The 27,995-nt window shown below is 49.9% G+C and overlaps 3 protein-coding genes across 4 annotated transcripts; 2 read left to right on the top strand and 1 right to left on the bottom strand.

The window, feature by feature from the left end:
* Positions 1 to 27: 27 nt before the first annotated feature.
* On the top strand, positions 28 to 5,390 carry LOC118502902. Its single transcript, XM_036035624.1, has 3 exons — positions 28 to 245; positions 315 to 2,872; positions 4,666 to 5,390. The coding sequence occupies exons 1-2, from the start codon at positions 119 to 121 to the stop codon at positions 503 to 505; spliced, it is 318 nt and encodes a 105-aa protein (XP_035891517.1). The 5' UTR covers positions 28 to 118; the 3' UTR covers positions 506 to 2,872; positions 4,666 to 5,390.
* On the top strand, positions 4,686 to 5,390 carry LOC118502897 (nucleolin). The gene has a single exon (XM_036035619.1). The coding sequence runs from the start codon at positions 4,719 to 4,721 to the stop codon at positions 5,157 to 5,159; it is 441 nt and encodes a 146-aa protein (XP_035891512.1). The 5' UTR covers positions 4,686 to 4,718; the 3' UTR covers positions 5,160 to 5,390.
* Positions 5,262 to 27,967, bottom strand: LOC118502832 (autophagy-related protein 2 homolog A). 2 transcript variants are annotated; one of them, XM_036035507.1, is made up of 10 exons: positions 27,548 to 27,967; positions 25,669 to 26,932; positions 13,598 to 13,994; positions 12,890 to 12,992; positions 10,253 to 12,811; positions 9,965 to 10,185; positions 6,459 to 9,887; positions 6,238 to 6,392; positions 6,023 to 6,169; positions 5,262 to 5,953 (listed from the first exon to the last, which is right to left on the bottom strand). In XM_036035507.1, exons 2-10 carry the CDS (start codon positions 25,834 to 25,836, stop codon positions 5,723 to 5,725), a joined length of 7,410 nt encoding a protein of 2,469 aa, XP_035891400.1. In that variant the 5' UTR covers positions 25,837 to 26,932; positions 27,548 to 27,967; the 3' UTR covers positions 5,262 to 5,722. The 2 variants fall into 2 exon arrangements, with proteins under 2 accessions (XP_035891400.1, XP_035891401.1); XM_036035508.1 differs by having other exon boundaries at positions 27,748 to 27,967.
* Positions 27,968 to 27,995: the final 28 nt, after the last annotated feature.

Below are 27,995 nucleotides of genomic sequence, written 5' to 3'. Positions count from 1 at the left end.
ATAAAAACGATGCACATATGCAACGGGCAGATTGTGAACTGGCCTCATAGCGTGTTCTGCATTCGGTCCTAAAGAGTTCTTCGCACGCTTTCTACAGCACACATCGTATAGCATCATCATGAAGTGCGACGCAGTGATCGAGAAAATTAAGGCCCGCATTGCCTCGATCGACCCGAACGGTCCGCGTAAGGTGCTCGGTGTGTTCCAGCTGAACATCGAGGCTGCCGATGGCATCCACGAGATTGGTAAGCTATAATGACGAGTCCTCAACGACACACACAGAGTACTAAATCTACGCTCTCCTATCCTCACAGTTGTCGATCTGAAGGCACTGAAGGTGTCGGACGGTAAGGCCGGATCGCCCGATGTGGTGATCAACCTGAAGGATGAGGACTTCATCGCCATCGGTACGAAGCAGGTCCCGGTGAAGGATGCCGTCGCCGAGGGCAAGGTGACGATGACTGGCGATCAGACCCTCTTCCAGGCTTTGGTGGACGCTATCTAAGCAATGATTTTGACCCTCTTGCAATAAACTATCAAACTTTCTAATGAACAACTTGTCTGTGCAAGCATGATCTAAGATTGTCGTTATATTGAGAAAAATTTAATTATTAGCTTTCAAGCGTTAACGCAATATATCGTCTTGAGGTCTCGAGGTCTCGAATGATTTCTGGAGCTTGGAATGTTGGGCTTCTGCGCATCTTGATCACTATGGGCCTAGTTACTATCATAATTTCCACAAATACCTATCTGAGTTCTAAGTGGCTAAGGAGAAAGAATTCTCTCTAATTTAATGGTATCGATAGGCTTTCCTTCTGCGCCCAAACCATCGGAGCTGTTATTGTTGTTTAGCCGACTGTTTCAGCCTGCCTGTTTGGATCTAACTGGGGCAAGCGTAGGGAGATAAGACTTCGCACTCATGACTCCATATCTTATATCTGGCACAGCATGAGTCAACGGGGAATGGAAACGGGGTAGTTCTTCGTCTAGTTTAGTTCTAACCTCAAGTCCACTTAAAACAGGGAATCATTCAACAACAAATTCTTCCGATCGCTTCCATTAAAGAATTGTCGTTTTTAAACATCTAAATTAATTCATCCATTCCACAGGAAAAGAAGTGATAAATGAATGACGCAAAAAAAAACAAGCACCTAATCGAAGCCATTCATTAGCATCCCATTTTCGCTCTTTACGCTCGAAAGTGCTTCCACACACCTGATCGGTTTCCCGTTTAAAATCCCCTTTTAACGCATATCGTTTCGTCGATTCTGCGCCCTTTTTGGCAAGCACACAAATTTCCCACCATATCGACAGCAACAACGCTCCAGCTCAGCGTTTCTAGACCAGAATTTGGGATAGCAGCGGAGAAGAAGAAATGGACTGCTTCGCTTCTTAATAGCAGCCCAACAGAACGTCAGTCATCATCGTGCTCGGTCGTGATAGAGCAACAGCTCCTTCCCTCATCCTCATCCGTCATCTAATCCGTTTTCCAATTAGCTAATCGTCGATCATTCTGACAGGCCGGAGAGAGGGGTGTAGAGTAGTGTTAAACCCTTTTACGGGACTTGCACCAGAATTCTCCCAAACGGGGGAGGAGGAGCGTTGGTAGAGAACGAGCGGAAGCTGCTTTTTTCTTCAAACATCTCCACGAGACAGAAAGTACCGCTAACTCTGACACACACGCACAACCTGATCTTCGCACGAAACGTCAAAGTTGCCACCGGCGGCTAGAACACGCCGGGTCCCACATGGAAGGATTATCGCGACGATGTCTTAACGCGGCACGGCATATCATCCGATAGAAAGGAGGAGAATGTTGATGATGGGAAGAAAACCTTAAATAAAAACATACCACCCATGACAAAAAAGTGATCCAGCCAAACAACCTCGGAGCACCGGTGTTTGTGAAGTGGTGTTCTCGCTGTACACACAACGACCCGTTCCCTGGCTGCGATCGATTCGCCCCGATCATTAGTCCCCGGAGTGACGGAGAGCGTAAAAGTAGTGGCCCGAAAAAAAAGAGTGCGAAAACGATCATCTAAGATCGTGATGCTGCTGATGATCATCGACGACGAAGGGAAGATGAAGGAGAATGGACAAAAACGGTTGGCTAGCTCCAGAAACCGCGGCCTTTCTTTGGGAAGGAAATTATAATAAACATGCACAGCGAAACACAGACACGCACGCACACCAGAAGATTGGGAGTTACTGACCCGCCCGTCGCACGCGGACCAGGAAGATCAGGTTCCGAATGAGATGCGCAGAAAGAGAGAAAGATATTTGAGGGTGAAATTCGCTGCCGATCGCATTGACGTTGCATCGCCGATCGAGCGCCGGTTGGACGGGTTCCTGCCGGTAAGCCTCGGGGTTCGATCTTCACGTTGACACACTTGAAGCAGTCGAATCAGTCGAAACGAGCCGCTTGATCCGATCGGTTTGGACGATCGTGCGTTCTTCCCGGTGTGTTTGATAGTGGCCAAAGTTAGTGCTGTGAAACATAACGCGCGAAACATAACGCGTACGTGACCGGGTGTTGCCAATCGGTAGCTCTCGATTCCGCGAAAAGAGAACGCAACGCAAGGGTGAAAACATAAATCCGCAACATCACGGCGAACGAATCCAGAACTTGACGCGAACGTCATCAGCGAGCGCCGGTGTTCGCCAGTTGTCGGAGGGGGTAGTTAAAGGAGTGCCCGACTAGAGCCTGCCTATCGGGACACGGATAGGATGGCATCGATAAGACACAACGGACGGGCAGCAGCATCATGGCCGTTGCAGCTGATAATCGGCGGTGTTTGTGTGCTGCTGACGCTTCAGGATCATCCCCAGCGTGGAGCGGTGGAGGCCACGATACCGACGATTGATAATATCGGTAATGCCCGTTAGGCTAAGGTGGATCAGGGTGACAGTGGGTGTCTCCCGGCGTTTTAAGAGCCACTGACTAAGACGAGCCCACCCTCTCGGTCCAGCGACATCAAGCGGTGAAGCAGCCTGGCAATAAAAGTTAAGCTTCCACACTGCAAGAAGAGGGGTACACTTTCACTGACATGTCCGGACAGCTTAAGGAAGCAACAAGCTTAACCCTTCTTAAGCTTTCTAAGAGCAGACCCCTTATGCAATTTTAACTTCAGTTTCTGTTGGAAAGTTTGCTTACAAAATTGTAATGATCTAAAATTAAAACTCTTTTTGGTGAGTGTGTGTGTTTCCAACTACGGACAATCTAATCGGATAGCGGATAGGGTTTTAGCTCTGGCGGGGTACGGTAGTCCCGCAACGATAGCAAACTCTCTCGAGTGGCCTCCTCCTCGGTACAAGGTGTCATAAACAGTGCTAGTGGTAGCAATTAGCTGTACAATCATATCACGAGACTTTCGAGACGATTAGGAGGCCGATAGGGACTTTGAACGAAGTGTGCGCTGCACCTCACAAAGAAGCGTCTAGAATGGTTCATTGTAAAATGGAGGACACTTGCGGTGGGTTGCGATAGCGCTGGTTCATGAGCTGTGCAGCAGACTCATCGTTTGATCGTGACGTTGTATCTAGCATTGCATTTTGCGTATTTTGCTCATGTCGTAAATGCTCCGGATAGCATCATTGGGCAATTTCTAAGACGTTTGCAGTACGTCACTTTGCCGAGACTCATGGTGATGGTTTTCGCATAACTCACACTAAAGGGCAGCCGTTCTTCAGGAATGGGAAGGTCCGGTGGCCGAGGCGACATAACGGCGCCGGTCATCACACGGCAGGACCGGGTAAAATCAAGCCACAGAAAGCCAGAAATGGCAGGCCCGAGACCTCTCGAGGTTGTTAGTGCCAAGTAAGAAGAAGAAGAAGAAGAAGTTCTTCAGGACAATTGAAGAAATGACAGGGCATGGGATATTTTCTTGAGGCAAGTTAGTACATTTTAAGGCGTCTGATCATAAGCAATAGCAATACTTCTTTTCCTTTCTTGGCCTAACGACCTCTTAGGTCATGTCTGCCATTTCTTGCTTACTAGCCTTATTGTTACGTCCCCTCTATTATGGGGGAACGGCCCAGATGGGATTTGAACCCCGATCCTGCCGTGTGTCGGACATACTTAATTACAAGTAAAAGCAAATGGATCAGATATGATGAGTTTCCGATGCTCATTGATGCCTTTTTTTACCAGCCCGCCCATTATTCATATAGCACTTTCTATTTAAATTAAGTTACAAAAACAAACCTCATCCGGAACTAGATGCGCACCCCGCAATGGCCTTTTTCTGACCATCAAAAACACTTTTTTTTTCTTGACTTGTTTCGGCCATTTTGCGTGGGATGAAAGAAAAAGTTAGCTGATACCGTGGCCACAGACAGAGTTGAGAAGGCAACAGTTGAAGTACAAGGCGAACCAGAAGCATCGAATGTACCAGACCAGACGCTGGATGAAGAGGAAACACACGTTTGCGTCCGGTGTGGCGTTTCGCTTGATTCTCGTGCCGTCAAGGTTTTTGGTGTGTGTGTGTGTGTGTGTGTGAAAGTATGGCGGTTGAGGCCAACTTTTGTTAGCTTTAGGAAAGGAAAGCAACTGTCCCGAGAAATTCGGGTGTTTTTTGTGACATCTCCAAATAATAATAATTCGCTTTAACATCACTTACCTGACGCGTGCCCTTCGTTTTCTCCATATTGTCATATCCTTTGCAGTAAAAATCCTACAATCACCCGTGGTACAGCAGCTCATCCTTCCACAACCACTGATGGCGGCCGATCCGAGTGTGGTTGCCGACGAACCTTCGGTCAGGAAAGAACCCAAAAAACCATCGCCCATGCGCGACGAACCCGCTAAACAGCAACAATCCGACGACGGCGATGAACCGGTCCGTACATTCCTGATACCCCGAACCCGATCCCTACCGGGTTGCCCGCTGTGCGATGCCTCCGTGTACAGTTACTGCGACGAGAAGGTGTACCACGACGCGTGCTGCTGCGGTTCCATCAATGGGGCGGCACCGTTCGGTGGTGGTGGTGGTGGTGGCGGCGGCGCTCCATTCGGAGGTTTCGGTGGCTTCGGACGGCAGTTCGGCGGGCCGGCTGGATTTGGCGGTGGCTGTGGCTACAAAGGATGTTCCTTCCTGTACGCGAACTCGTGCTACGAACATCAGCTGATCGTGAACTGTTGCTGCAATTCGCCCTACTAGCGGAGAGGAAGCGATCACATTTTCGGACGCTCGGATGTTCAGGGTTTTCGGGCTTCCCGGATGTTCGGATGGGGCACGGTTTTAGTTGAAGAATAGTTACTCTGTCAGTTGTCACTTGTTTAATTTAGCGAAATTACTTGCTCTTTCCTTTCTTCCCACTCTTCTTGCTTCTTGTTTCCATTCTATTATCACTTACTTGTTCGTAGGGTTAGTTTAAGTTTCGGTTTCACCCTCAGGGGCGAAAAACAACCGGGACAAAATATTATTAAGAATCTTATCAGTGTGGGGGGGGTTCTAATTTATACAGCTGCCTTCTTTTTTATAGCAGAGATTGGGGTCTTATGTGCAAAACTAATTGCATACGCTAGCCCACATACACGAACAAACACAAAAAAACCGGACACACGGTATATAAGGCTAAGGATTAAAAAGGATAAAGGATAAAAATAAAAGCGACCAACGTGCGTCGCGCTCACTCTCGCTTGCACTCTATGGAACACCATCACAACACACGCTGCTTCCTTACTTCCGGACACCCACACCAGAGCGCAACCGTGTTTTTACTACTCCACGTCGTCCTTATACTTTTCCCGCGCTTCGGCACGGGCATCCGGCACGAGCTGGTTTTTGACACCGCCGAGCACGTTGCTGGTGGCCTGGGTGGCCAACACGATCGGCTGCACCACGATCGGCGGTATTTGGCGCATCACCGCACCGACCGCACCCGTGTAACCTTTCTGATCGTGCTCGAGGGCGGTGATCTCCACCAGATTGTGGGCCGTCTCCGAGATGCCCTGTGGATGTGAATAGATAATGTATACTGTCTCGCTCACTCTCCCACCCCTCTCATTGCTTGTGCTTACCTCCCGCACTATCTGTATGGCGTTGGACATTCCCTCGCGAATGTCTTGCGGTGGATGCAGCCGCTTCCGTTTGCCTTTACGGTTGCCCCGACCGCGCCGGATCGATGGTCCGGGTGAAATCATATCGTACGCCGTTTCGGCCGTAATCTACGAAAGGAAGAAACGTGCATTAGACCAACCTTTTCACGGGTGAGTTTGTTTCTCCGCTACAATACCTGTAGCAAGTGTATGATGCGAGTGGTAATCTCCAGTGCAGCCAGTGCAGTACGGGCCGTAAAGCTTTGCGCTCCACGCTGTAAGCCGCGCACGATGCGCCCATCCTTCTGATACTGCTCGATCGGCAACCAGAACAGATCCCAAATACCTTGCACTGTAATGCGAGAGAAGTTATTTACAATTACAAAGCATCCACATCGAAAGAGCGCTCTCCACTTACAAAGCTGCACCAGCGAGTACATTGGTCCGAAACCACCGATAATCTTCGGCAGCTGATGCTTCTTAATGTCCTGCAACCATTCCTGCAGCAGGAAGTTTAGCAACCGGTCCACCCCGAGCAGCCCATGCCGGTAGGAGATTTTCTTCAGCCGTATTTCCGAACACTGCAGCTGGCCCAAACCCATCAGCAGTCCGGCCAGCGAGCCGTGCGACAGTTCCATCCGCTTGCCGTGATAATCGATGCGGATCGGCACGTCCGGGCTGAAGATTACGTTGCGGAAGTAGATCGGGGCCGTATCGCCGGTCTCACTGTACGCGGCCGGCCCTTCCTGCGTGTCCGCTTTGTGCTTTTCCTCCTCCTCGATCAGTAGCATCAAGTTTTCCGACACCATCTTCTTCGCCTGCAGCTCCTGCACCGCATCGGGTATCGATTCCACCGTCATGACCGGTGGCTGGTGGGCCGGGGTAGTCGTTTGCGAGGTGCGACCGCCGGCACTCGGCCCACCACCGCCGCTTCCGGCAGCACCAGCCGTTGGGCCATCGTTAATGTCACCTCCACCGCCGAGCTGGTTGAAAAAGTTGATCAAAAACAGCAGCGAGTCCTGATCGATGTTGAGCCGTATCGGGAGCACGGACACGCGGAGGCAACACTCCTGCGCGGACAGGGCCGGATTGGGTCGCATGTGCAGCGCCTTGATCACGACCATATGGTTCGTGCTCTGCTTGCTCGTTGGCCGGCTCGGCAGCTTGGGATGGTACAGGAATTTCTTGATGTTCGACACCGCCAACCCATCGACGATCTCCAGCTCGTTGATGAGCAGCACCTGGCGGGACGCTTCCTTCGTGCTGGCTGGGTACGTTTCGTGCGAAAACTGTACCTTGCTGATGTGAATTTCCATCGTCACGTCGTGCTTCCGGTCCGGGCCACCGCGCGTTTTCCACGTAAGCTTAGCGAGTGCGGCATGGGCCGGCCCACCAAAGCTGACGGACGGTGAACCCTTCGAGTAGCTTACGCCCGATTTGTACGCTTCCGACATCGGCAGCGCGGTGGGCAGATGATGGACAGTCCCCGGTGTGGCAGCTGCTACAGCCGTCGGCTGCCTATCCGTCTTACCCGTGGTCGTGGCGGTGGACTGCTGCTTCCCTTTGCGACGGCGGTCGTCTTTGGTGAGAAAATCGCGCCCACCGTAAATGTGCCACGTGACCGTCATCTCGCAGATCGTGTACCGTTCCACCGCGCTGGGGAAATCTTCGGGCGCCTTCAGCAGATCGGGCTTTCCGCTCGGTATGCTGAAATGGTTGTCCACAATGCGGATCGGATCCTCCGAAACCGGCACCTCCTGGTTGTGGGAATCATCGCCCCCCCGGTGGGGACGTTCCTCGTCGGCGATTATGCAAAAATCGTCGTCCGTGTCGGAGCTGATTTTGCGCTGCGGGAAATGGGAACCGGCGGCCGGAACGTTGGCCGATTCCGCCCGATGCTTGTTTACGTCTCCGAGCTCTTTCGTTACCTGCGGCAGGGCTTCCACACCCGTATCGTCATCCTCATCGTCGTCCCCAATGCCATAGCTAATCGGATGCTGGCCAAGCACGGACCGCTCAAAGTTCATCAGTTCGCGCATGTTCACGCTCGCATTATCATCGTCCACGTCCGCACCGGTGAGCTGCCTCTGGCCATGCTGCCGTAGGTAGTGATCGTCATCGTGGTACGATGACGGTATGCTCGAACCATCATCGATGCTTAACGAATCATCATCCGAACCGAAGCGTCGCTTGTTGCCGCTATTGCCACCACCGCCCCCAGGATCCTTCTCGTCCTTGGTACGCCGCTGCCGTTCGTCCGGGAAGAAAAACATCTCCACACCAGCACCACCGCCACCTTCGCCACCGAGCAGCGGATCGTCTCCTGCTCCATCGCCACTGGATGTGCTTTCGATGTACAGACTTTCCTCCATCGCGTCGGCCATCAGTGTGTTAACGTGCTGCTGCTGTTTCGGCGTCACTACCGGCCCGCTAGCGCTGGACGATGGCCGTACCGGGAGCAATTCACCTTCCGGTTCACCCCCCAACGGTAGTCCGCCTTGCATGATACCGTCCTTCGACTCGCGAGCACCACTTCCACCGACCGCACTGTCCGATCCGCCAGCGGACGAAATTCCAGCTCCACACGCACCCGCTTCCGAATCGCCTTCTGGCAGCAGCAAATCTCCCTCGGCCGCCAGATAACCGATCAGCTGCGCTAAGGCACGAGCCGAATCGGCACACGTCCGCACGTGAACATCGTTGATGGCGGTCCGCAGATCAAACTTGGGAAACTTCACCGTCACACGCTCGTTCAGCATGAGCGAAATCTCGAACAATCCCACCTCCAGCACGCACACCAGCTCGTTCGATGGCAGGACAGTGATTTTGCTACTATTGCTCGCCATGGCTTGGTGGTGGCTGCTGACGGACGAATCCTTTCCACCCGTCGCGGTGAGCGAAATTTGCTGCGGTGCTAGCGAGAGCGTCACGTCCTCGGCAATAAAGTTGAGCGTCAGTCCGCTGCTCGCGGTCGTAATGTTGCTGCTAATCATGAACGACCCGACCGTGATGACCGCCCGGTACGGGAAGTACAGCGGCCGATAGTCAATCGCACAGTCCCACAGATGCAGATGCATTTCGGTAACAACGCCGAGCGGTACGTACCCCGGCACCGGATAGTCCACCACATCCAGCATGTCGAGCAGCTGCGTCAGCCACGCGTGTTGCTGCAGCGTGGCATGATGGCGCAGGGTCGTGAGCTGTATGCCGGCCGCCAACCGTATGCGTTTGATCGCTAGGTCCGGCACCGATTTAATCTGTATCGCGAGCGAAAGCATCTCCCGGTTCGTGCAACCACGCTGCTCGTGCAGGGTTAAACTTTTCGGCGTTGGATAGAGCGTACTCTGCAGATACGCGGGTAGCACGCTGTTGATCAAACGCAACGGTGGATTGTTGCACGGTGTCGGGATTAGTCCGCAGTGGTAGAATTCGGCCGATTTGGCCTGAATGCACAGGTAGCCCAGGTTCGCGTTGCCATGGAATCCACTGACGGAGAAGACGTAACCCGAAGCCAATCGTATCACAAACTCTCCAAACTGTCCCGGAATAACGTGCTTCTGTGCGTCACGAACGGGAGCGAACATCGTGAGCACACCCTGGCCGATGTTTAGTCGGAAGGCTACGGTGTTTGCTTCGGTGCCACTGGCCGACGGTGCCAGCTTACCACCGTGCGATGAGCTTCGGTGCGAGTGGGAAGATGATTTTCGCCCCGTTCCGGCCGCACCACCGGTAGCACCGGACCCACCACCACCGTCAAGCTGGCCACCGCGCGTTCGATCGTACACCGAGTAGAAAATACCGTCGGAATCTGATTCTGATTCGGAGTTTGTTGCGGACGAGCTGGAATCTGCAAACGGGGACGAAAATCAAATGAAAACTCTCGCAAATGGGGCCGATTCGTTTGGCGGACAGATTTGTGCTTACCCAACTGGATACCACTTTGGCACATTGTGTAGGGCATGTAGATCGAGTCCATCATGCCCATACCGGCGAGACACGTCTCGGGCTCGCGGAAGGAAACACGGGTCGTGTTCTGTGCATTCTGTTGCGCTTCGGCTGCCGCCGTCGCCGATGGGGCACTCGGTTCCCATAGCAACAGATCCGTGCTGATGCGATTGTAGATAACTTCGTACAGATGTTTCGATCTACAGACGAAAGAGCGTTCGATTTAGGTTAAAATATCAAAAAAGCCAGGGGGAGACAGATACTCACTTTAGCTGCAAACTAACGACGGGAAGATCGATGCGAATCTGCAACTTTGCCCGCTTCATCGCACGCGTACAAAACGTATTCATTTCGTCCGTATCGCCCGGTAGGGTGAGCGTTTCCGGCGTGTCCGATACGCCCGCCGTGGATGTTTTCGAATGGGGCGTATCACTTTCCCTGCACACCCGTTTCGCGCTGAACGGTGTGTCCTCCTTGCATCGGCCAGTGGTTACGCCGATACTTTCGCCGGATGTTGGATCACTGTCGCTCTCTTCGTAGCCGCGCTGATGTGCGGAGTGGCTTGCGTGTGGCTTTGCGTGACCCTTTCCAGCGACACCACACTGTGCCGGCTGTTCCGCGAGAGCCGTCTGCAGCGACGCCTCGCTTGGGATCTCGATGATTATTCGCGGATATTCCACCGAAGGGACCTGCCCGGGAGCAGCATTCTCTTGCATCACAGTTTTGCCTATATTTACACCACCGGAACCGTTCGCGCCTTTCGGTTCCGCTTCGTGGTAGAAGAGTTTGATTTCGTTTGCCGAAATGTCATACACCGGGTGCGGGCTGAGCGTAATTCCCGTGCGCACCAGTTCCAGCTTCAGTAGCAGAAAGTCGGGCCGGATGTTGCGTCTCCACCAGGGAACGCGCTGGGGATCGTGTATCGGTCGCAGGTCCGGGATGGGAAACCGCAACCGAAAGTCTACCGCTAACGATTCCAGCTGAAGATCGGTTTTGGCTTCCGGCTTCGACCGACCACCACCAGATGGCGTACCGGTGTTTGGTGAAGAGCTGGCTGGACTACTCGCCGGTTTGTGGTAGTAGGCGGTGAAAGGGGCTTGATACAGCAGCGAGCTCAATCGATCCAGTATGGTAATGTCAAACTCCGTTAGGAACGGTGCCATCATCACGTGTATCTTCGTACGGGGAGGTGAAAAGCGTTTGCCGCTTGAACCCCGTAACGCGTTACAGCTCTGCTCGAACGTTACACTAATTTCGGGTCGCTTTGGTAGGGAGGTGCCGGATGCGTTAGGCCGCTGCTCGCGATAGAATTCCACCAGGGGAACAGCAACTTCCAGCAGGACCTCGCGCAGATCGGCACGTGCGATCGAAACCGAAAAGCGTAACAGTGAACCGCACCGATTCCGCTGCTCATCACCTTCGAGTATGATCGGTGCCAGCAGCAATCGTAGGTGGCTACAGTCACAGCCACTGTCCAGCACTAGGCCCGCGTTACTGACGTCATTCGCACCGAGCCCAAGCCCGAGATTGCCAATCGAACGGAAGAACCGATCCGCCTTCGTTTGCAGCTGCTGTACACTCGCCTCGGAGAGGGGGGATTCCACCGTGCTCAGCTGACTGCTGCTTTCCAGCAAAATATCTTCATGCAGCAGCACCAGCGCGATGGCGGCTACGCGCACGTTAAACTTGGAAATGTCCGCATTTGCGTCCGGATCGATCATGCGCCGGCGGCTGGCGGCCGAGGTCGCCGTCGTTCTCGACGCCGTACTGTTCGAGGTGAACGAGCTGGTCATGGAGCTGGTGGATGAGATGATTGATTCCGAGTAGTCGTCACCCCCGTCGTCACCGCCCCGGTACGCGTCGCGCTGCAAAAACTCCACCTGCTCCTCGATCATCGTCTGCATCGGATCGGCAAGCGACCAGCCCTGATTGATGCCGATCCCCCCGCCCATCCGTGTCATGTTGTGCTGGTAATCCATTTCGGCAGCCGACGCTGCTTCGTGGCGCTTGCCGGCCGCTGCCTTCATCTCCCTTGCGGTCGGTGGCGGCGGTGGTTCCTCGTTGCCGCCCAGAAAGCTATCACAAACCAACACGAGCGAGTGTAGCTGGCGGGGGGTCAGGAATAGCTGGATCGAACCAACGGACAGCTCCAGCTCCACGTTCGGTCCGGGCAGATTGTCCGCTTGCTTCATCTTCAGCCGTATCTCCTGCCTGGAAGTGATCTTGCCAACGATTATCTCGCCGGACCGATACATTCGCAACCCGGAATCGCCCAGCTCATCCTCGCTCTCGGCATCCTCCTCTTCGCTCGGATCCGTTTCACGGTCCGTGCCGCTACTGTTGCTACGCCTATAAAACTCGGTCCCACGGCTAGTGGGACTGCTGCTACTATCACATGCGCTTGTGTGGCTATAGCTAAAGTATCCATCCCCTCCGTCGCTCGGCGGTGCGTTCGGTGGCGAGCCACCTTCCGACATGTGTGAGATCGTGCTACGGAACTGTTCACTGTCTATCATACTTTCGGCATACGGCGGAACCGCCGTGGTCGATTCCGCCGCATCCGTCGTACGCTGCTGGTGACGGCGCATACGCGGATTGTCTATCCGGAACTCTTCGGTGTAGAAGGTGATGCCTTCGATCGTTATGTGATGGGTGGCGTGTGTCGCAATTAGGAACGATTTTTGCTGCTGCTGCTGCCTATTGCTGCTTCCACCACCACCAGCGGTGACAGTGTGATCGGACACATCTGACCCGGATGAGGATGAGCTGGATGTTTTCGGGCTACGATCGGGCGGATCATTACCAGCCTCATTCTGGTAATCGATACTGAAAACGGGGGGAAAAAAATAAAAAAATGAAGATTTTTTTCACTGTCCTTGGGAAAATGTTTGCAGCGTTACCTACCTTTTGATTTTCACTATCACAGCCACCCCTCGATCACCTTCCGGTGACACATATTCTATTCTAATTTCGCTGTCATAAAGTTTTGCCTTAATCCTATTTAGCACTGTAAATGGAAGAGCAGAACGAGTTTTGATTAGCACATTAACGGTTTGATCGGCCTGCCATACAATCATCCACACAGCTGTAATACTAGTAAGTGAAGAAGAAAGTCTAGACAACAGTTTTCCATGCTGTGGGCGCGTGCATTCGCTACAACATCGTCGTCGGCAAACGCACACGGGCACACACGGGTTGAGATAACGTAAATAAAAACAACTTCCACAACAATGCTGATGTGCTGTGTGGGTCCACACGCCGCCGTATCGCGCCCGGTCCGAATCCCGAAGAACTCTACCAACACTTCGGTAGCCTGGCTCGGCCGCTTGAAGCGAACCCCAGGAAAGGCACAGCCGCAAAGCGAAAAGGTAAGCCGGCCAGCCAATCTAATCATCAGCGACTTTGCCCGCTTGCGCACCGTAAATTAGGTCAATCCGATGCCTGAGCTGTGCCTGCTGTGCTGGTGTTTTGTTTCCTGCCAATGAGGTTTACACCCATTGGTGGTGTTTGTTTGCTCTCACACACACACACCGAAATCTGTCCTGGTCAGTGCTGTGCATCCTTGACACGCGTACCCGGGAGTCGCGCATTTTAATTTCTAATTTCACCTACCGTTGTCAATGATTTGTGCAAAGTTCTCCAGCCCTTCCATGGCACTCGGGGGCAACTGTTGGCCGGAACCGGACGCACTGGCATGATGCCCCCCCCGTCCCGAACCGCCGTGTGTGGAGTGGTGTCCGTCCGCTATACTACCGCCGGTGCTTTCCCGTTCCAGATATTCCTGCGCTAGCTGCATCGAGCTGGACATTGAGGACCACATCGATTCGAGCATCGAGGTACCGTCGGTGGGTCGGGCCTTCGGGCGCAAACTTATCATTAGGTTGGACACCTCGATCGAGCTGTCCTTGGCGAGTAGTGAATCGTACGGCACGTTCACGGTAACCGAACCGATGTGGCCGCCCGTTACCTCGATGCCCCATCCTTGCCCTTCGCACAGTTCATTTAGTGCCTGAAATGAGAGATCGAGATGGGAAATGATTAGCGGACTTGTAAGCGTGACCATGTGTAGGATAAATTCATTTTTATAGAAGAAGTCAACAACTAAAAATTTCATAATGTAGATAGAGTATAGAGAAAAGGCCAAACTACGTCCAAGGACTTCTCACAAATTTTCAGGTCAAGAACCGCATACGCAACCTTTATCTCTTCAACCGCGGAATGTTGAACATCGAAAAAAACAAACTCATTTCACCCACATAGGTGATAATGTTGAACGACCATGTCTCCGAAACGCGTGGACAACAGTGTTCCGCGTTTCGTTCCGCGGCGACGCGGTTCAGGGTCATCGCAGACCCTCGAAAATTATAACCGGAATACGTCTGTTGAGCCGTTGCCGCTCGAGAAGCTGTTGAATGTGAAACGAGTTGTTTCGCACATGGCATATACGGTCGCGGGGTGGTTTCCGCTTTTCTCTTCTTCTAAACGTCCGCATTTAAGCATACAGAATGGTGTTTCCAGAGCAACGACACATCGGGTTAGAAGGGCCACACCGAACGCCATAATCACGTGGAGGAGAAGAAAGGGCAGGGGGCGCGACGACGGCTTCGTTCGCCACACTTACAATCTAGACCAGCCGCGCGCAAAGTGTAAACGGTTGCCCGTTTTGTTTGGTCAGCACATTTTACCCTGTGCTGTTGCGCCACGTGGTGCGTGCGTGCTCTAATGCTGCCTTAGCCGATCGAGACAACGGAGGGATGAACTCTCGGTTTGCCTCTTGTTGGTATGAACTCTTGGTACGCTCTATTGCTACGCGCTTCATCGTGCTTGATCTATACAGATGCAAAGCATTAATAAGTGATGTCTTTGAAGTCTTTCGAGAACTGCTATTGGGGAACATTATTAGATAAAAAGAAAGTAAAGAAACGTAACATTTTAGAAAACAGGTCATTTGATATCATAAGACCATATTAGAAGGACATATAGGACAAAGCTCTCAGATGATATCACAACAGTAGCACCTAACATCAAACATCCAGTACAGCAACTTCAAGCAACTGTGTCATCTGTTTGAGGTACGTATATACTGCTAATTACTTAGTTCTCTTCTGCTACAGTACTGACTTCAGTATGTAAAATTATTTGCTACAATTGTGATATCATCTCTGTTAATGGGGTAGGATCCGAGACTCCTTCCTGGGTTACACAGGCTCTCCTACCCAACTCCTATTCCGTCACGTCCTCGTCGTACAGAGTGGTCGTTAAACCGAACTGCCACGAGGCCCTCCACGAGGTACCTGGGAGCTTGAGCGCAGGGCCAGTCACCCTGCCTCAAGTAACCTATCGACTACAGACAGCAGTTATAGTTAAGCGATACCCAGATAAAATTGGCAGAAAGATAAGAAAGTAAATAAGTGATATCATCTGAGAACGTTGTCTTAAAAGAAAATCACTTCAATGCAAATATTTTAAATAAATCCTAAATTAATTCTTAAGGACCCACTGCTCATACCATTGATTTTCCTAGTCCCTTCGGCTGCCATTATCTTGAATTTTAATGCCCATTTCTTCGCAGGGTTAAATCATCACATTCGAAAACGTTGCTCCCATCGCCATAGAGATCACACGCTAGAGCAAGTTGGTGTTTGTCCATGAAACGATCGACGCATAAGATCAAGTGTGCGTGCCCCATCAGTCACACAGTACTACTCTAGCCCTACCCCAGCAACAATGTGTCTGTTTGCTGCCAGGAAATGTAGTAACTGCCCGCGTGTCGTCTCCGGGAGTTGTGTGCGTCTTCGTTAACGATGTGCAGAAGAAGATCCAATGGCAGCCGCGCCAGGGATGAATCATTGAAATTGTAGCGCCGTTTTTCTTTTTTGCTGTATGAAGAACAGCATATGGCGGAAACAGCAGCGCATGTGTATTTATCACGCCCTTAGATCACGTTTTTTGTGTCAGTTAGTCGGGGAGGTTTGAAGAAGCGCACTGCTTGAAAACAATGTTACTAATCGTTTGCTTGTTTGTGATTGTTGACTGTGTGTTGGGAACGATTCCCCCAACGGGCCGCGGTACCATCCACCGCAAGTGAGCTTAATAAACGCATCGCACTCTTCCAATCGATACTGTCCGTGTAGCTGGGGGTATAGTGAGTACGTAACGTCCTTTAATGCTGTTTTATGAAGCAACGCTTATCGTAAATTAGCGACCAATCACACACACACACAAGTACAGATCAAATGGAAAGCGTGGCAGGAAATTGATGGACCGCCGGCTGACCCCACCCAACAATAGGTATGTGCCCTTAAAACCCTAACGGCGGCAAACACATGCTCTGTGTCTCCCACTGTCTCCCCCCGCTTGGCTTGTTAACGCACACGTGCCAGATTGGTGGGGAGCTAAAGAACCACCCTGTGTGGGCATATTAATCAATCAGAACACAATTACATACAACACTTCTCGCGGTGTTTGCATAATTTCAATGTCTTTGGCCGAGGCATTTGTCCAACCGAACGCTGGCTCAATCCGCCGGACCTTTTTGGCATTATGAATTTAAATTCAACCGTTTTGTTTGGTTACCGCTGGACATTGGAGATTTTTTTTTGTTTGCTATGGCGCACACTCCTAAACACAAACACATGGCCGTTTAGTCGCGGCACGTTTAGCGGTTCGTGTAAGTTTATTAGGTGGTAGGGTTAAGGCAGACAGCCCCCCGCGAGCCCGCGTGTTGCGTCTTTGGCATAATAATGAGATATCATTCGTTGGCAAATCGGTGTTGTGATGCAAAGGCGGAACACAATCGAAACGATTGTGCACCAAAATTTACAACCGCGATTTTTCGGATCGATTTTTAGGATTCTATGCGATTCCTTTCTTATCTGGATGACAAAACTGCATGGTAGGAAGAGGATCAATTTTATCCTAAAAACCTTTGCCTGTGAACGAACTACTCAAAATCTATTGCGTCTCACTTTCATTGCCTGCTTGCTCCAAACAAATGGCGCGTGGCAGGTCGCTTCATTTCGCAACCGTTTTGCGATTGAGCAAGGTCAGTTGTGTGGTTCAATGTGCCAATTTTTGCAGTTCGTTTTCTTTTTTCGGGGCACAGACGTGCAAAAATGAAAAAAAAACCTCCAACAAAACCGTCGCCCCGTTCTGTTTGCTTGCTTGAAGAATCGGCATAAAGGAAGATGTGCCTGATGGCAATCGCCTGGTCCATGTCTAGGTAAGAAAACAGAAGTTAGTAAATAACGAAAAAAAAACGGCAAAGCAATCGGTAGGAAATCCGAATCCACCCAAGTCGTCTCTTTTTTTACCCTGGTGAACCAACGAACGGAGACGGAGTGTTCGCGGTGGAGAGTTTTGATTAGTCACGTTTGGTAAAATATGCAGTTGCGTGTACACTTTCCGTGTGTCAAGGTTAGTGTCGACACGCAAATTATGTGTTGATGCGGACAATTTGCTACCCTGCTGGGTGCTTAGTGACACACAATCACAATCACAATGCATCAGATCACTTCTGCTCCGGTCAATTATTAAAGAGACTCGATAGTCACCTCAACGGCAAAGCTGTGTCCATTCGGGAGGAAGTGAATGAAAACGCGTAAGCTACGCATTGACGAACGCTGCTAACACAAATAATCAACCTTTCGCAACACGGAACATCGGTGGTATCCAACCGCGGAATATCGTTTCGGTTACGACGCGAAATTTGCGTCGCAATCGAGAACAAACGGCTTCCACGGGTGTACAGACACACACACACACATACAGCGAGACTTGGCCGATTCCTCGCGACGCGCACTAGCTACAAGGTTTTCGTTCCATTTTTGGATTGCCTGCAAATAACCGGACCTACCACCAAGTCCGGCCACTACCGTTGATACACTCACATTGGTGCAATTTCTTCACTAACAACCATCACCACTACTGCTGCTGCTGCTGCTGCTGCTGCTGCTCGTAGCAAACACCACCAGGTTCAAGGAGCTCGGAAGAAACGCCATCCAAGACATGGGTGCACCACCCCCCCCCCCCCCCCTCCACTACCCAAACCATTCGCCCGGAAAGACCACCACCGGGTAACGGCTGTTTTGCGGCAATCAGCTGTTAATGAAGCGCACGCGCTTATGTGCGTGTTGTTGCTTTATGTCTCTCGCGATCGCGATCGTGGACTCAGCGGGGACAACCTTCAACTTGGCGTCGCCGAGTTTGCATGCGCTGGGGCCAGCGCCAGCATCAGGAAGCCTTTAAAGGCACCACCACCCAAACATGGAATTAATCAGGTAGCCATCGTTGGGACGACGCCACACTTCTTTGCCGATGATGATCATGAACTTGGCCAGATGGATGGCAAACAGACGATAGGGATAAGTTTGGCTCACCATCTTTAGGATCTGTCGACACGCACCGAAAGGAACAAACTATGAGCGGAACCCTTTTGCGAACAGTTACCACTGTGCTACGGTATCTACTTTACCACGGCTTGGGTGCAATTTGTGCTGACCTTTAGCAAACGGTAGCCCTTCCTTCATATGCTATCGAGACTGCTAGCAGCGGTCGGAAGTAGACAATAGCGGTAAAGAAACAGAGGCAAGCTTATGAAAACAAGTTCTCCGTGCATTTAACGGTTCAGCGTAGTGTGACTAATAATTTGTGCCATTAGAGGTTTGCATGCGTTGCCAGGTCTGAAAGTGAAGGCAAGTACCGAGAATAATGGTTTCGATTGCAAGCCCTCAGTGCGATCACCATCATCAATCGATTATCGTAGTTAAACAAACTGAACGGCGAAGATAGCATCTGCTCTCTCATCTAAGGTGATCAGTACAGAAGCTTCGGGGCCACAAGTTGTTAATACACAGCAACAGCTGTCGAGTCGGGAATGGAAGACCGGGAAGTGAAAGCTCCAGAGTAAAATCCAATGTGTGTGTGTGTGTGATTAGTTTTCTTTGTTCAAGTTCTCCGCACTCGCCCTACTACACGGAAGGTTTGCGAAGGAACGGGCACAGCTTCCGAGACACACAAACAGCCCTTACCAACCTCGCTAAGATAAGTCTCCACCCCCCGACACGGCATCAAACACTTTTCTATTGGATTTCAAGATCTGGAACCCATAGCACCTTGCTGGCGTCAAGTGAATGCCAGCTTTGTTGGCACCGTTCAGTCTGTAGGGAGGCCTTCCCAGAGCGGCGGTTGGAAGACCAAGATGACATTTGGTTTAAGAGGTCGATGGTTTGCGAATAAAAAATAAATAAAGCATGGCTTAGTGCATTCCTCCTGCTACTAGTTGAGAGGGAACAGCCCACGAAGAAATGTCATATTAAATTTCATTCCGACTGTAAAAGTCCTGCTGGAATGTAGTAATTAAAGTGGGGGCAGTAGTTGAGGGTTTCTTTTCTTTGTTTCAAGCTAGAACTCATAGCGGCAATACATATTGCTTCGTCTAGTTAGGCGCCATTCGTAGGCTCACAAGTGTATGATCGGTCCTGGTTGGTTCTGGTCCATATTGATCCTGATGCTTGTCGGAACGCGAGACGGCTTTCCAGCGCACGTCCAGCTAATCACGCTGATCAAGGATGACTCAAAGTGTCGAATGCAACATGAAATGTAATCCCTTCAACTACGGACGCGTCTGCACAGTGCGCGCGTCGGCTACAGAGATTAGTCTACACTCTCAGCTTCCTTTTAACCTCAATTTTCACTGCTGCTTCGGCACGCTATGATTGCTAGTGACACACGCGCACACGCCAAAAGCATCAAATCAGTGTCGGGGGGAAAAAAAATCCCTGTAAAACCCCACTGCCGATCTCTCCCATAAGGTGCACATGGTAAACTCCCGCCCGAGAACCGCTGTGGGAGAGAGGGGCAACCCCTTGTGACAGATAAGCTCTGCTGCCCTATGGTACTACCAACACTCGACACTCGTGTGGCAAATTGTTGGCACTGGTGGTACTACCAACACGAGCAGCCACGAGTGCGAATTCTCGCCGTCTCGCCCGAAGTAGGGTAGCAGGGAGGGGAGGATGGAGTAGGACCGTGTGCGCGCTTCAACAAACTCGACGATGCTTTTCAATCCGTATCACTTCCAGACGATTGGCTTTCGAGACTTTGTTAGTAAACAGTGTCCGACAACAAGTGGTGGCCAGGTGTTGGGTAGTGAGGGCCAGGATTCTTTGCCACAAATAGCGAGCCAATATTCAACAACTGCATTATTGGAAACAATATTCGAAATAAATTAAATGAATTCTTCGGGCTGAAGCGACCCAATTTTTTCCGAGGGAGTAGGATGAATTGATTAAGCACAACTCTAATAAATGGATTCCGTGGGTCATTACACTGGTAATGAATTTGACCCTTCCCGTTCCCTGGTGGGTGATATGGAAGGGCGCTCGATGTGATTGTCCGTCAGTTTAATGACAGTCCTCATCAGATTGATGCGTTATGTATCAACAAGCTTCATATCGTATTAAGTGATTGATTGATTGTACAAATTGTACTTTCTTCCTACAATTCATCTCCAACAAGATGTCAACATATATTGAATCTCTCCAAACTCCTGTCCCAGATCAGTCCGACTCTTTCAAAGCGTCGCCATTGCATGCGACGAAATTAAAATGCATCCCGCGAAACACGGATGGAGGAGAGCACAACAATAGCGCGCCTCAAGACTCATTTATTAGTAGAGTGACTCGCTCGGGGTTGCTCGTTTCATTTTATTTGGAAGACACGAACCAACATCACACAACTTCCTTTGTTCGGGTACGTACATGCCACATAGGGCATGTCGTGTCTTTCGTTAAAAAAACAACATCAAACTACGCACAGAGCATGCACTCTCTCTGCACAAACGATGCGCTTCATCTATGCCCTGGATGGATGCTCTTTTCCAGCAGCATTATTACCTGCTCCTTCACGCCCATCCGCCATCGTGTAATGGGCAAAAGGCACTCGGGTGGGATGAGAAAAACAAAGAACGGGGTGGAACAACTGTGAACTTTTTGTGACGCTCATGAGTCATGCCTTGACGTGGCTAAAAGTGCGTTCAAAAGTAGCGTCAAAAATTGCGCGCTGTGTGCTATTGCTTTGCTAATTGATTAATTATACCGTGTACATTTTTATTCCTTGTTTTACATAAAATGCAATCCAACTAATACTGCACCACCCCATCCTATGCATGTGCGTGGTGGTGTGCGCATCATCCATCAGGGATGTACCCATCCACAAACAAAGACTCCTTGAGACGAAAGTGTCTCGGCGTGAATGTGATAAAGCAAAAAGCGGAGGTATCGATGCATGACGCGGACACAGCTAGACGGTATGGCGAGCAGAAGACCGTTTGCGAAGCGAGGGCACACAACACGGTCAAACCAGCAGCCAGACGACGGCAACGACCGATGTCAGAGACCAAGGGAACCAGCAGGGAACTTGATAGGTCGGAGGAAGACGCGATGATTATCAATCGAAGCGTCCGAGATGGGGAGAAAGGATGTAAAGCAAAACGTTTGCTAAAATTCACCAGTTCACCGCTGCCATCTAACGCAACAGCGGTCTAGCGATTGAAGGAAACCCCGTCTGGAGGAATCGCGGGTCGTGAGGGACACCACAAAGGAAATGAAAGGAAAATGGTAAAATGCTGAACTACGCCCGGGGAGGGTGGATAGAAGTCCAGACTTCCTTTTCAATTCGCCCGAGCTCCACAAGACGGAGGTGATCAATTTTCTCCCCCCTGGAAGAAGCGGGATGCAAGAAGGGTGGCGTGCGAGGAGTGGTTTAGGGAAGACAGCCACAGGAAACACCTGAACTCGCATGACCCTAAAAAATCTTGACGTATCGTTCGGAAGTTTATATCCGCGTGTACGTGTTTGGATTAGATATTGATGTTTTGGAGCTCTGGATTTACGATGCGAATCCAATATGGCGCTGGCAGTAGAAACTGGAGACTTTAGCATGTCTAATACAGCTGCCAGTTCTAATCATATCATTTAAATTGTCATTCCAACAAGCCCCAACACGTTCAGTTAAACGTCCCCAGCGTACTGACGAGAAAGCAAATCAGCTGGAAACGAGACAAACATTCGCAAATCACACAGCACAGCAGCAGCACCACTCCAAGAGGTTTGTGCCTTGGCTGGCTGGCTGGTTGAAGGGGGCTGCAAAAATCAAACCAGTAATTTTGTGAGTGAGATCAGCATCAACCATCATCATCACACACACACAAAAAGAAAACCCAAATCATATTCACATCAACGCCCAACTCCTTCCCTCCCGGAGAAGGAGTGTAGTGTTGGCACCAGAAGATCTTTGAACCGGTTTCGATCAACCAACAGCGACGGCCCGCGACCACATAAAGAATCGCCAGCCTGCCTCAGCCCGAGAGTTAATGGGTCGTTGTTGCCGACGCTGGTTTTGCTGGTGAAGCAAAAACGCGAGACGTTGGGTACGCACTGCGGTAAAACCTGCTGCGAGTTGACATGTGGAACGCGAGCAATTTTTGCTAAGGGATGACTGACTTGGAGGCAGCGTCCACAACATTGATCCGCACGTATGTCTATGACTCATGGTAGATCCACACTAAGGAGTTGGACGATAAGAGAATAGTTATTCCAGACCCACCACCGCACAGGAGAAACTTATATGGGTGCAATTTTTTAACTTAAAATTTAAACTTCAATGTTTAAACTTGAGCGCTAAGTACAGGCCAGATGTTTGAAGGTTCTCTCTCAATGCGCTAGGGTCAGCAGATGCGCAAAGCTATGAAGAACTAAGAACCTCGCACAAATTCTTCCTCCTTCTCGGCAGTAGAAGGTTCCACAGACGGATGGACCACGGATCATCATCAAGCGGGGCTTTTGATGGAAAACTATGCAAAAACCTACGGCCATAACTACCCTACTGCAGCCATTGTACGGAAGTGTAAGCAAAAACAAACTCTTTACGCATGATAAACGGACAGCTACACGTACTCGACCATCACCACCACCATCCGAGCTTATCTTGGTAGGTGGTGGAAGAGTTTGCTGAAGTAAGACAAACCAATCCCACACCAGTTGCGCAGTCCGAAAAGAATGGCCCCGCGAACTCATTGAAGCGTATCATCTTAAAAGCGCGCGCGATTGACGGTGTTTTGTGCGTAGGTTGTTTTGTCCGAGCTTCTTCTCGCCACCAATCGTACAGGCAATAAATGTATGTGTATAGTAAATGTAGAATTGATTAACGACGTGGCTTTTAAAGGTGCTGTAACGATGCTTCCTCATGTTGTCCATTTAGAGAGAGAGAGCGAGCTCGGATCGTAACTTGATAATAGTGCGTTGAAATGAATTTTCCTTCGCTTTTTGCAATGTAATAAATTCTTACATCTCACAAACTTGCATGCCTTCTCTACAGCAACAAAAGAATGCAAAAACGGCGCCATCACCGGGGCGACACACGGGTAACGCGCAATTGATTCCACGTTGGAAACGACACACACCTCCCTATCGAAATCTTAACAGCAACAATTCAACAACAACCCCCATTCGCCCCGCAAACGGCAAGCAATCGGTTTGATGCACTCCCCAGCTGTGACCATAATAACAACTGCTGCTACAACAGCTTTTCGCGCGAATCAAAACAAAACTTCTCCTCGGGCCCACTTGGGTTGTTCTGAAGTACAGCGACGCTCATCAGCGTTTGTTGCCGGTTGCAGGAGGAAACAGCTTTGCGCTGACCGATGATACGAGCACTTTACGCCGTAAAACTCATCTTCATCAGCAGCTAGGTGCACTCGTGAACCGCGTGACGAAAGATCTGTGGTCGTCGTCGCGTCGTCTCTGTCTGGGGATATTCTAGTAGCAGCACCGGCATAGCTACTTTACATGACACGTTCTCCCACTGCCGGCCAGCCAGCACTATTTATAGCCGCGTTCCTTCCACTAAACGACGACGACTCGATTTAACGCCGCCGCGCGTCTGACCGGTGTTGTGATGGTGGTCTTCACCAGTATGGTATTCTCCTCCTGATCGACCAGTTTTACAAACGGAACTCAACTCTAAAAATTATAATATTACATTCCGACAGGGAAGAGGCGTTAACGTAATCGCAAGGTGTGATTCAACCCATTTTGAATGAGTTTGTGATGAAAACACTTCAGTTTTGCTATTACGCCTTTTTGTCTGATCGGAAGACTGATCGGATATAGAACCATTTTCTGTAGTTATCAATGTCTGTTCTTGGGGACGGACGGTCTAACAAGACTGGATTGTCCGGCACCATTCTCATGACATGGCCATCCTGCTGTAGTCTGGCCAGAGCTTACAGAACATCTCCAAAATGCGCTTGAGCATTTTTCTTTGAAATGCAGCCCTTAAGATTTCGTCACTTTTAGGCAGACACCGTGTCTTAAAGGCTTATGTGAGTTCTAGGACTGTACAGTCCCAGCTACATCCTGAGGGGAGAAGACTGGCTACAGGCCTATCTCAACTAATGATAGATGAAGCTTTGGACGACTTCAAAGGTACGATCACCTGTCAGTACATGACTGCTAATTAAATCAGTAACTTAGTACTTGTTCAGTGCAATTGGCTCGTTCTGAGCTTCCACTTCAATAGGACTGAAAGTCAGGTGACACGCCAAATTCTAGCCACAAACCTGTTGATGTGAACGAGATGATCGTAACGGAGCTTAAAGTATCTGTCACTGCCTTATGTTACCATGGCAACCAACTGCACAGTAAAAAATCAAATCAAAGCACACAGAAAAAGCTGTAAAGCTGAAGTGTGTGCTTGAATCACACACTTTTTGCAGAGTTACTCTGTTATTGCTCGCAAGACAAATTACGCATCATTGACCGATAGCACGGTAAATAAAGATAACATAATGCGCTCGCCTAGTACAATTTCATCCATCACACCGGCGGACTAGTTTACGTTGTTAAATTTGTCCAGCCGAACGTAATGAGCGAAACTAACACGGAAAATACGGCAAGCAAAATCTCGCGCCATGCAATAAACAATCCGACATTCGTCACACCGCAGGAGCAGAGCACGAGGAACCACCAGGGCCCCCAACACAACGGTTGAAGTGTGTCACATTTGCGCTTACGCAAATGAGCAATAAAATCGAACAAAACACAACGCAATTGCAAACTGGCTAAGGCCAATCGAACCAATCCGATAGGTGGGGTTAGTTAGGTGTGTTTAGTGAGGGGTGTTTATTCATTCCAAGCTGCTGGATTTCTTGTTTGCTCTCTTGCAGTTGTGTTTATTTTTATTACTTCTGCTGCAAAGTTTTAATGGTGATTTGATTGAATTTTCTTCGCTCCTGTTTCTTCTCTGCACACCTCTCTGATAATACGGTTCTACGTATCACCAAAGCAGGCCAATTCGTTTCTAGGTCAATGGCAACTTTGTCCAGATCCGATTGCTGTTTTTGTCTTCAATTTTATGTGATCCCACACCAACCTTAATCCCTTCTCAGAAGATAAGACATCAGGAGGGTGTGGACCAACAAAAATTGGTACCATAAAGGTAACGCTGAGTGTAACACTATCAAATATCAATTTGACACCACAGTGACTTGACGTCGTAGAAATCAATAGCGCAGGACCCGATGTCTACTGTACCACCGCAACCAACCCATCCATGAAAATGGCACATATTGGGCCGATTGACATTTCCATTATTAATTATACATGAAGCCCTTTCGCACTCACCTGGCAGTAAAGTGTGACGTTGTTCACGGTTCCGGTACCATTGTAGAAGTCGACGTTCAGCTGATCGAGCGTCAGCTTCTCCTCCAGAAACTGGCCCAAATAGCGCTGGAGCAGAAAGCGGCAGATCTTCTTCTTGATCACGTCCGACCAGGGCGCATACCAAGGCATGATGCTGACGATGACGCAGGATGTTCGTCCGTGGCGTGTTTGTGGCCGGTTCGCCCCGGCACGGATCGAATGACGGAAATACGATCGACCGTTGATCGAACGCTGGTGAGCCGGCCGAAAACCTTCGCTAGGCTTGTACACGTTAGAACACGTTAATCAGTCGCGTGTTGGGTGTGCGTGTGCGCGCGTGTGTCGTCGTTATCGGTTTGCTTGCCGATTAGGGGCCAATATTCACCTCTTTCTAGGGTAGGCTATGCACTTCACAGGTTTGATAAGCAAGTTGTGTGGCTGATTTTAGTGCGTGGAACAAACTGCTCCCCGTTACACGTACGTACACTTTACTATTCTGTCACACTGCTGTTGTAATATTACAACCGTTCACCAGACATTTGCTCAACAAAGAAAACAACCGTTCACCACCACACGCGAGAGAATAAGAACTGAATACTTGTATGAACACTTTGCGAGATGTGATCTCTTCTTCTTTACTGCTGCTGCTGCTGCTGTTGCTGTTGTTAGCCCGATAGGTTCACTGAAGATGTTGGCCTTTTGGGGTTGCGGATCCCGTTTCCTTTCCAGGAGTCTTTTTAGTGCTTTCTTGTGGTAAAAAAAAAGTTATGTTCTCGGGATAAATCCCTATCCCAGGGATCAGTAGCCGTTGACGATGACGGATCAACAACAGCAATGGTCTACACCCAACGGCTGGCTACTGTGATCTGCGATGCTGCTAATGCTGCTGCTGCTGATGCTTGGTGGTGATTTCTGCAACTGTGTTTGTACCTTCGATTACCTCTTCCGTTTCGTTCGCACTCTTTCCAACCACTGTGAAGCATTGGACCGTTTTGGTCTTTCCGCTCGCTCTCACACTCGCTATGTATTGCGATTTCTTTGTTCACGCTCGCAGCACCCGCGCACACTCATACACGCGTTCCTTCTCTTCCTACCACCAGCTGTTCACTCTAAACACAACAGCGCACCATGCGCGATCTGTCAAAATTACCACGGGACAAAACACACACGCGTGTGTTTTTGCTGCCGTTCAAACAGGGAAATCCGCACGTAAAGTAGGCGAAATTTTGTTGTTTAGAGCAGAGGCCTATGAAATAAAAAATAAAGGACAACATATTATTTGAAAGGGCTTATTGGGTAAAATCAAAAACGTTATTATTACTTAAACTATTTTCAAAAAGTAGATAAGATAATGTTTTCTGATTAGGCATCTACACACGCACTTTATGTTCCCCGGGCAAACCATAGTCAAAGTTCTCCAAATCACCCTTTTCCCTTCTACACGAACGCGGTACGTATTCACACAACATCAACAGTATTTCAACACAACGGCGCGTTTGCTGCGCTGCACCACTACTGGAGTGTGCGAGTGTGCGTGAGACCGTGCGCTAGCTGGCTTCGTCGTAGTTTCTGTTTCGTTCGTTTCGATGAAAACAACCCCGTCGCAGCACTTTTCCCGTTTCGCGTCTGCACACACAACACCATAAGCGAATGGAATATGGCCCCCAGGAAGAGAGATGCGGAGACTACTTTGTTAGAATTTGCTTCAAGAGCTCCCTGTGAGCTGTAATTTCCATAGGAACTTTTTTTTTTCTCCGTATCTCACCTTCACAAGCAGTGATTTCCGATGATAATTTTTGATTGAATCAGATTTAAAGAAAACTAATCCCAACTTTTTTGTAAGTTTTCTAAGCACTCTTACCTCTTCGGATGTTCCACAAAGCACCACAAAAAAGCACTTATTTTTCCACACTGTTGTGTTTACTCACACCTCTTTCGCAAATGCATTTGCGTCTCTCTATCTATCGACCAGCACTTCCAGCTCTCGAGATTGTGAATGTGCGGATCGCGATGTCTCGAGCGGGTTCGCTCGTGTGAGTTATTATACTTATTATTATTTACGTAATTAATCGAGTGTTGCTGCTGCTTTCTGCAACCACGTTCAACACATTCGCGATGAATGCGTTGGTTCCGCTTGATTTTTTTGTTCCCCAACACTCGTCTAGTCGCTGGTCTGTCTCGATTTACCCGTACGCACTGGCAAATCGCACTTTTTGCGTTGTTTCTTTCTCAATGAATGTTTCTATGCTGCGTTTTTCTGCACACTGCTTTGTTTACCACACTGAACCAACATTTATATGCAGCTGGCC

The sequence above is a fragment of the Anopheles stephensi genome, chromosome 2 (assembly GCF_013141755.1).
Source record: "Anopheles stephensi strain Indian chromosome 2, UCI_ANSTEP_V1.0, whole genome shotgun sequence".
NCBI classification, from domain to species: Eukaryota; Metazoa; Arthropoda; class Insecta; order Diptera; family Culicidae; genus Anopheles; species Anopheles stephensi.
Note: the sequence above shows the minus strand (reverse complement) of the source record. Positions and strands in the feature narration are given on the sequence as shown.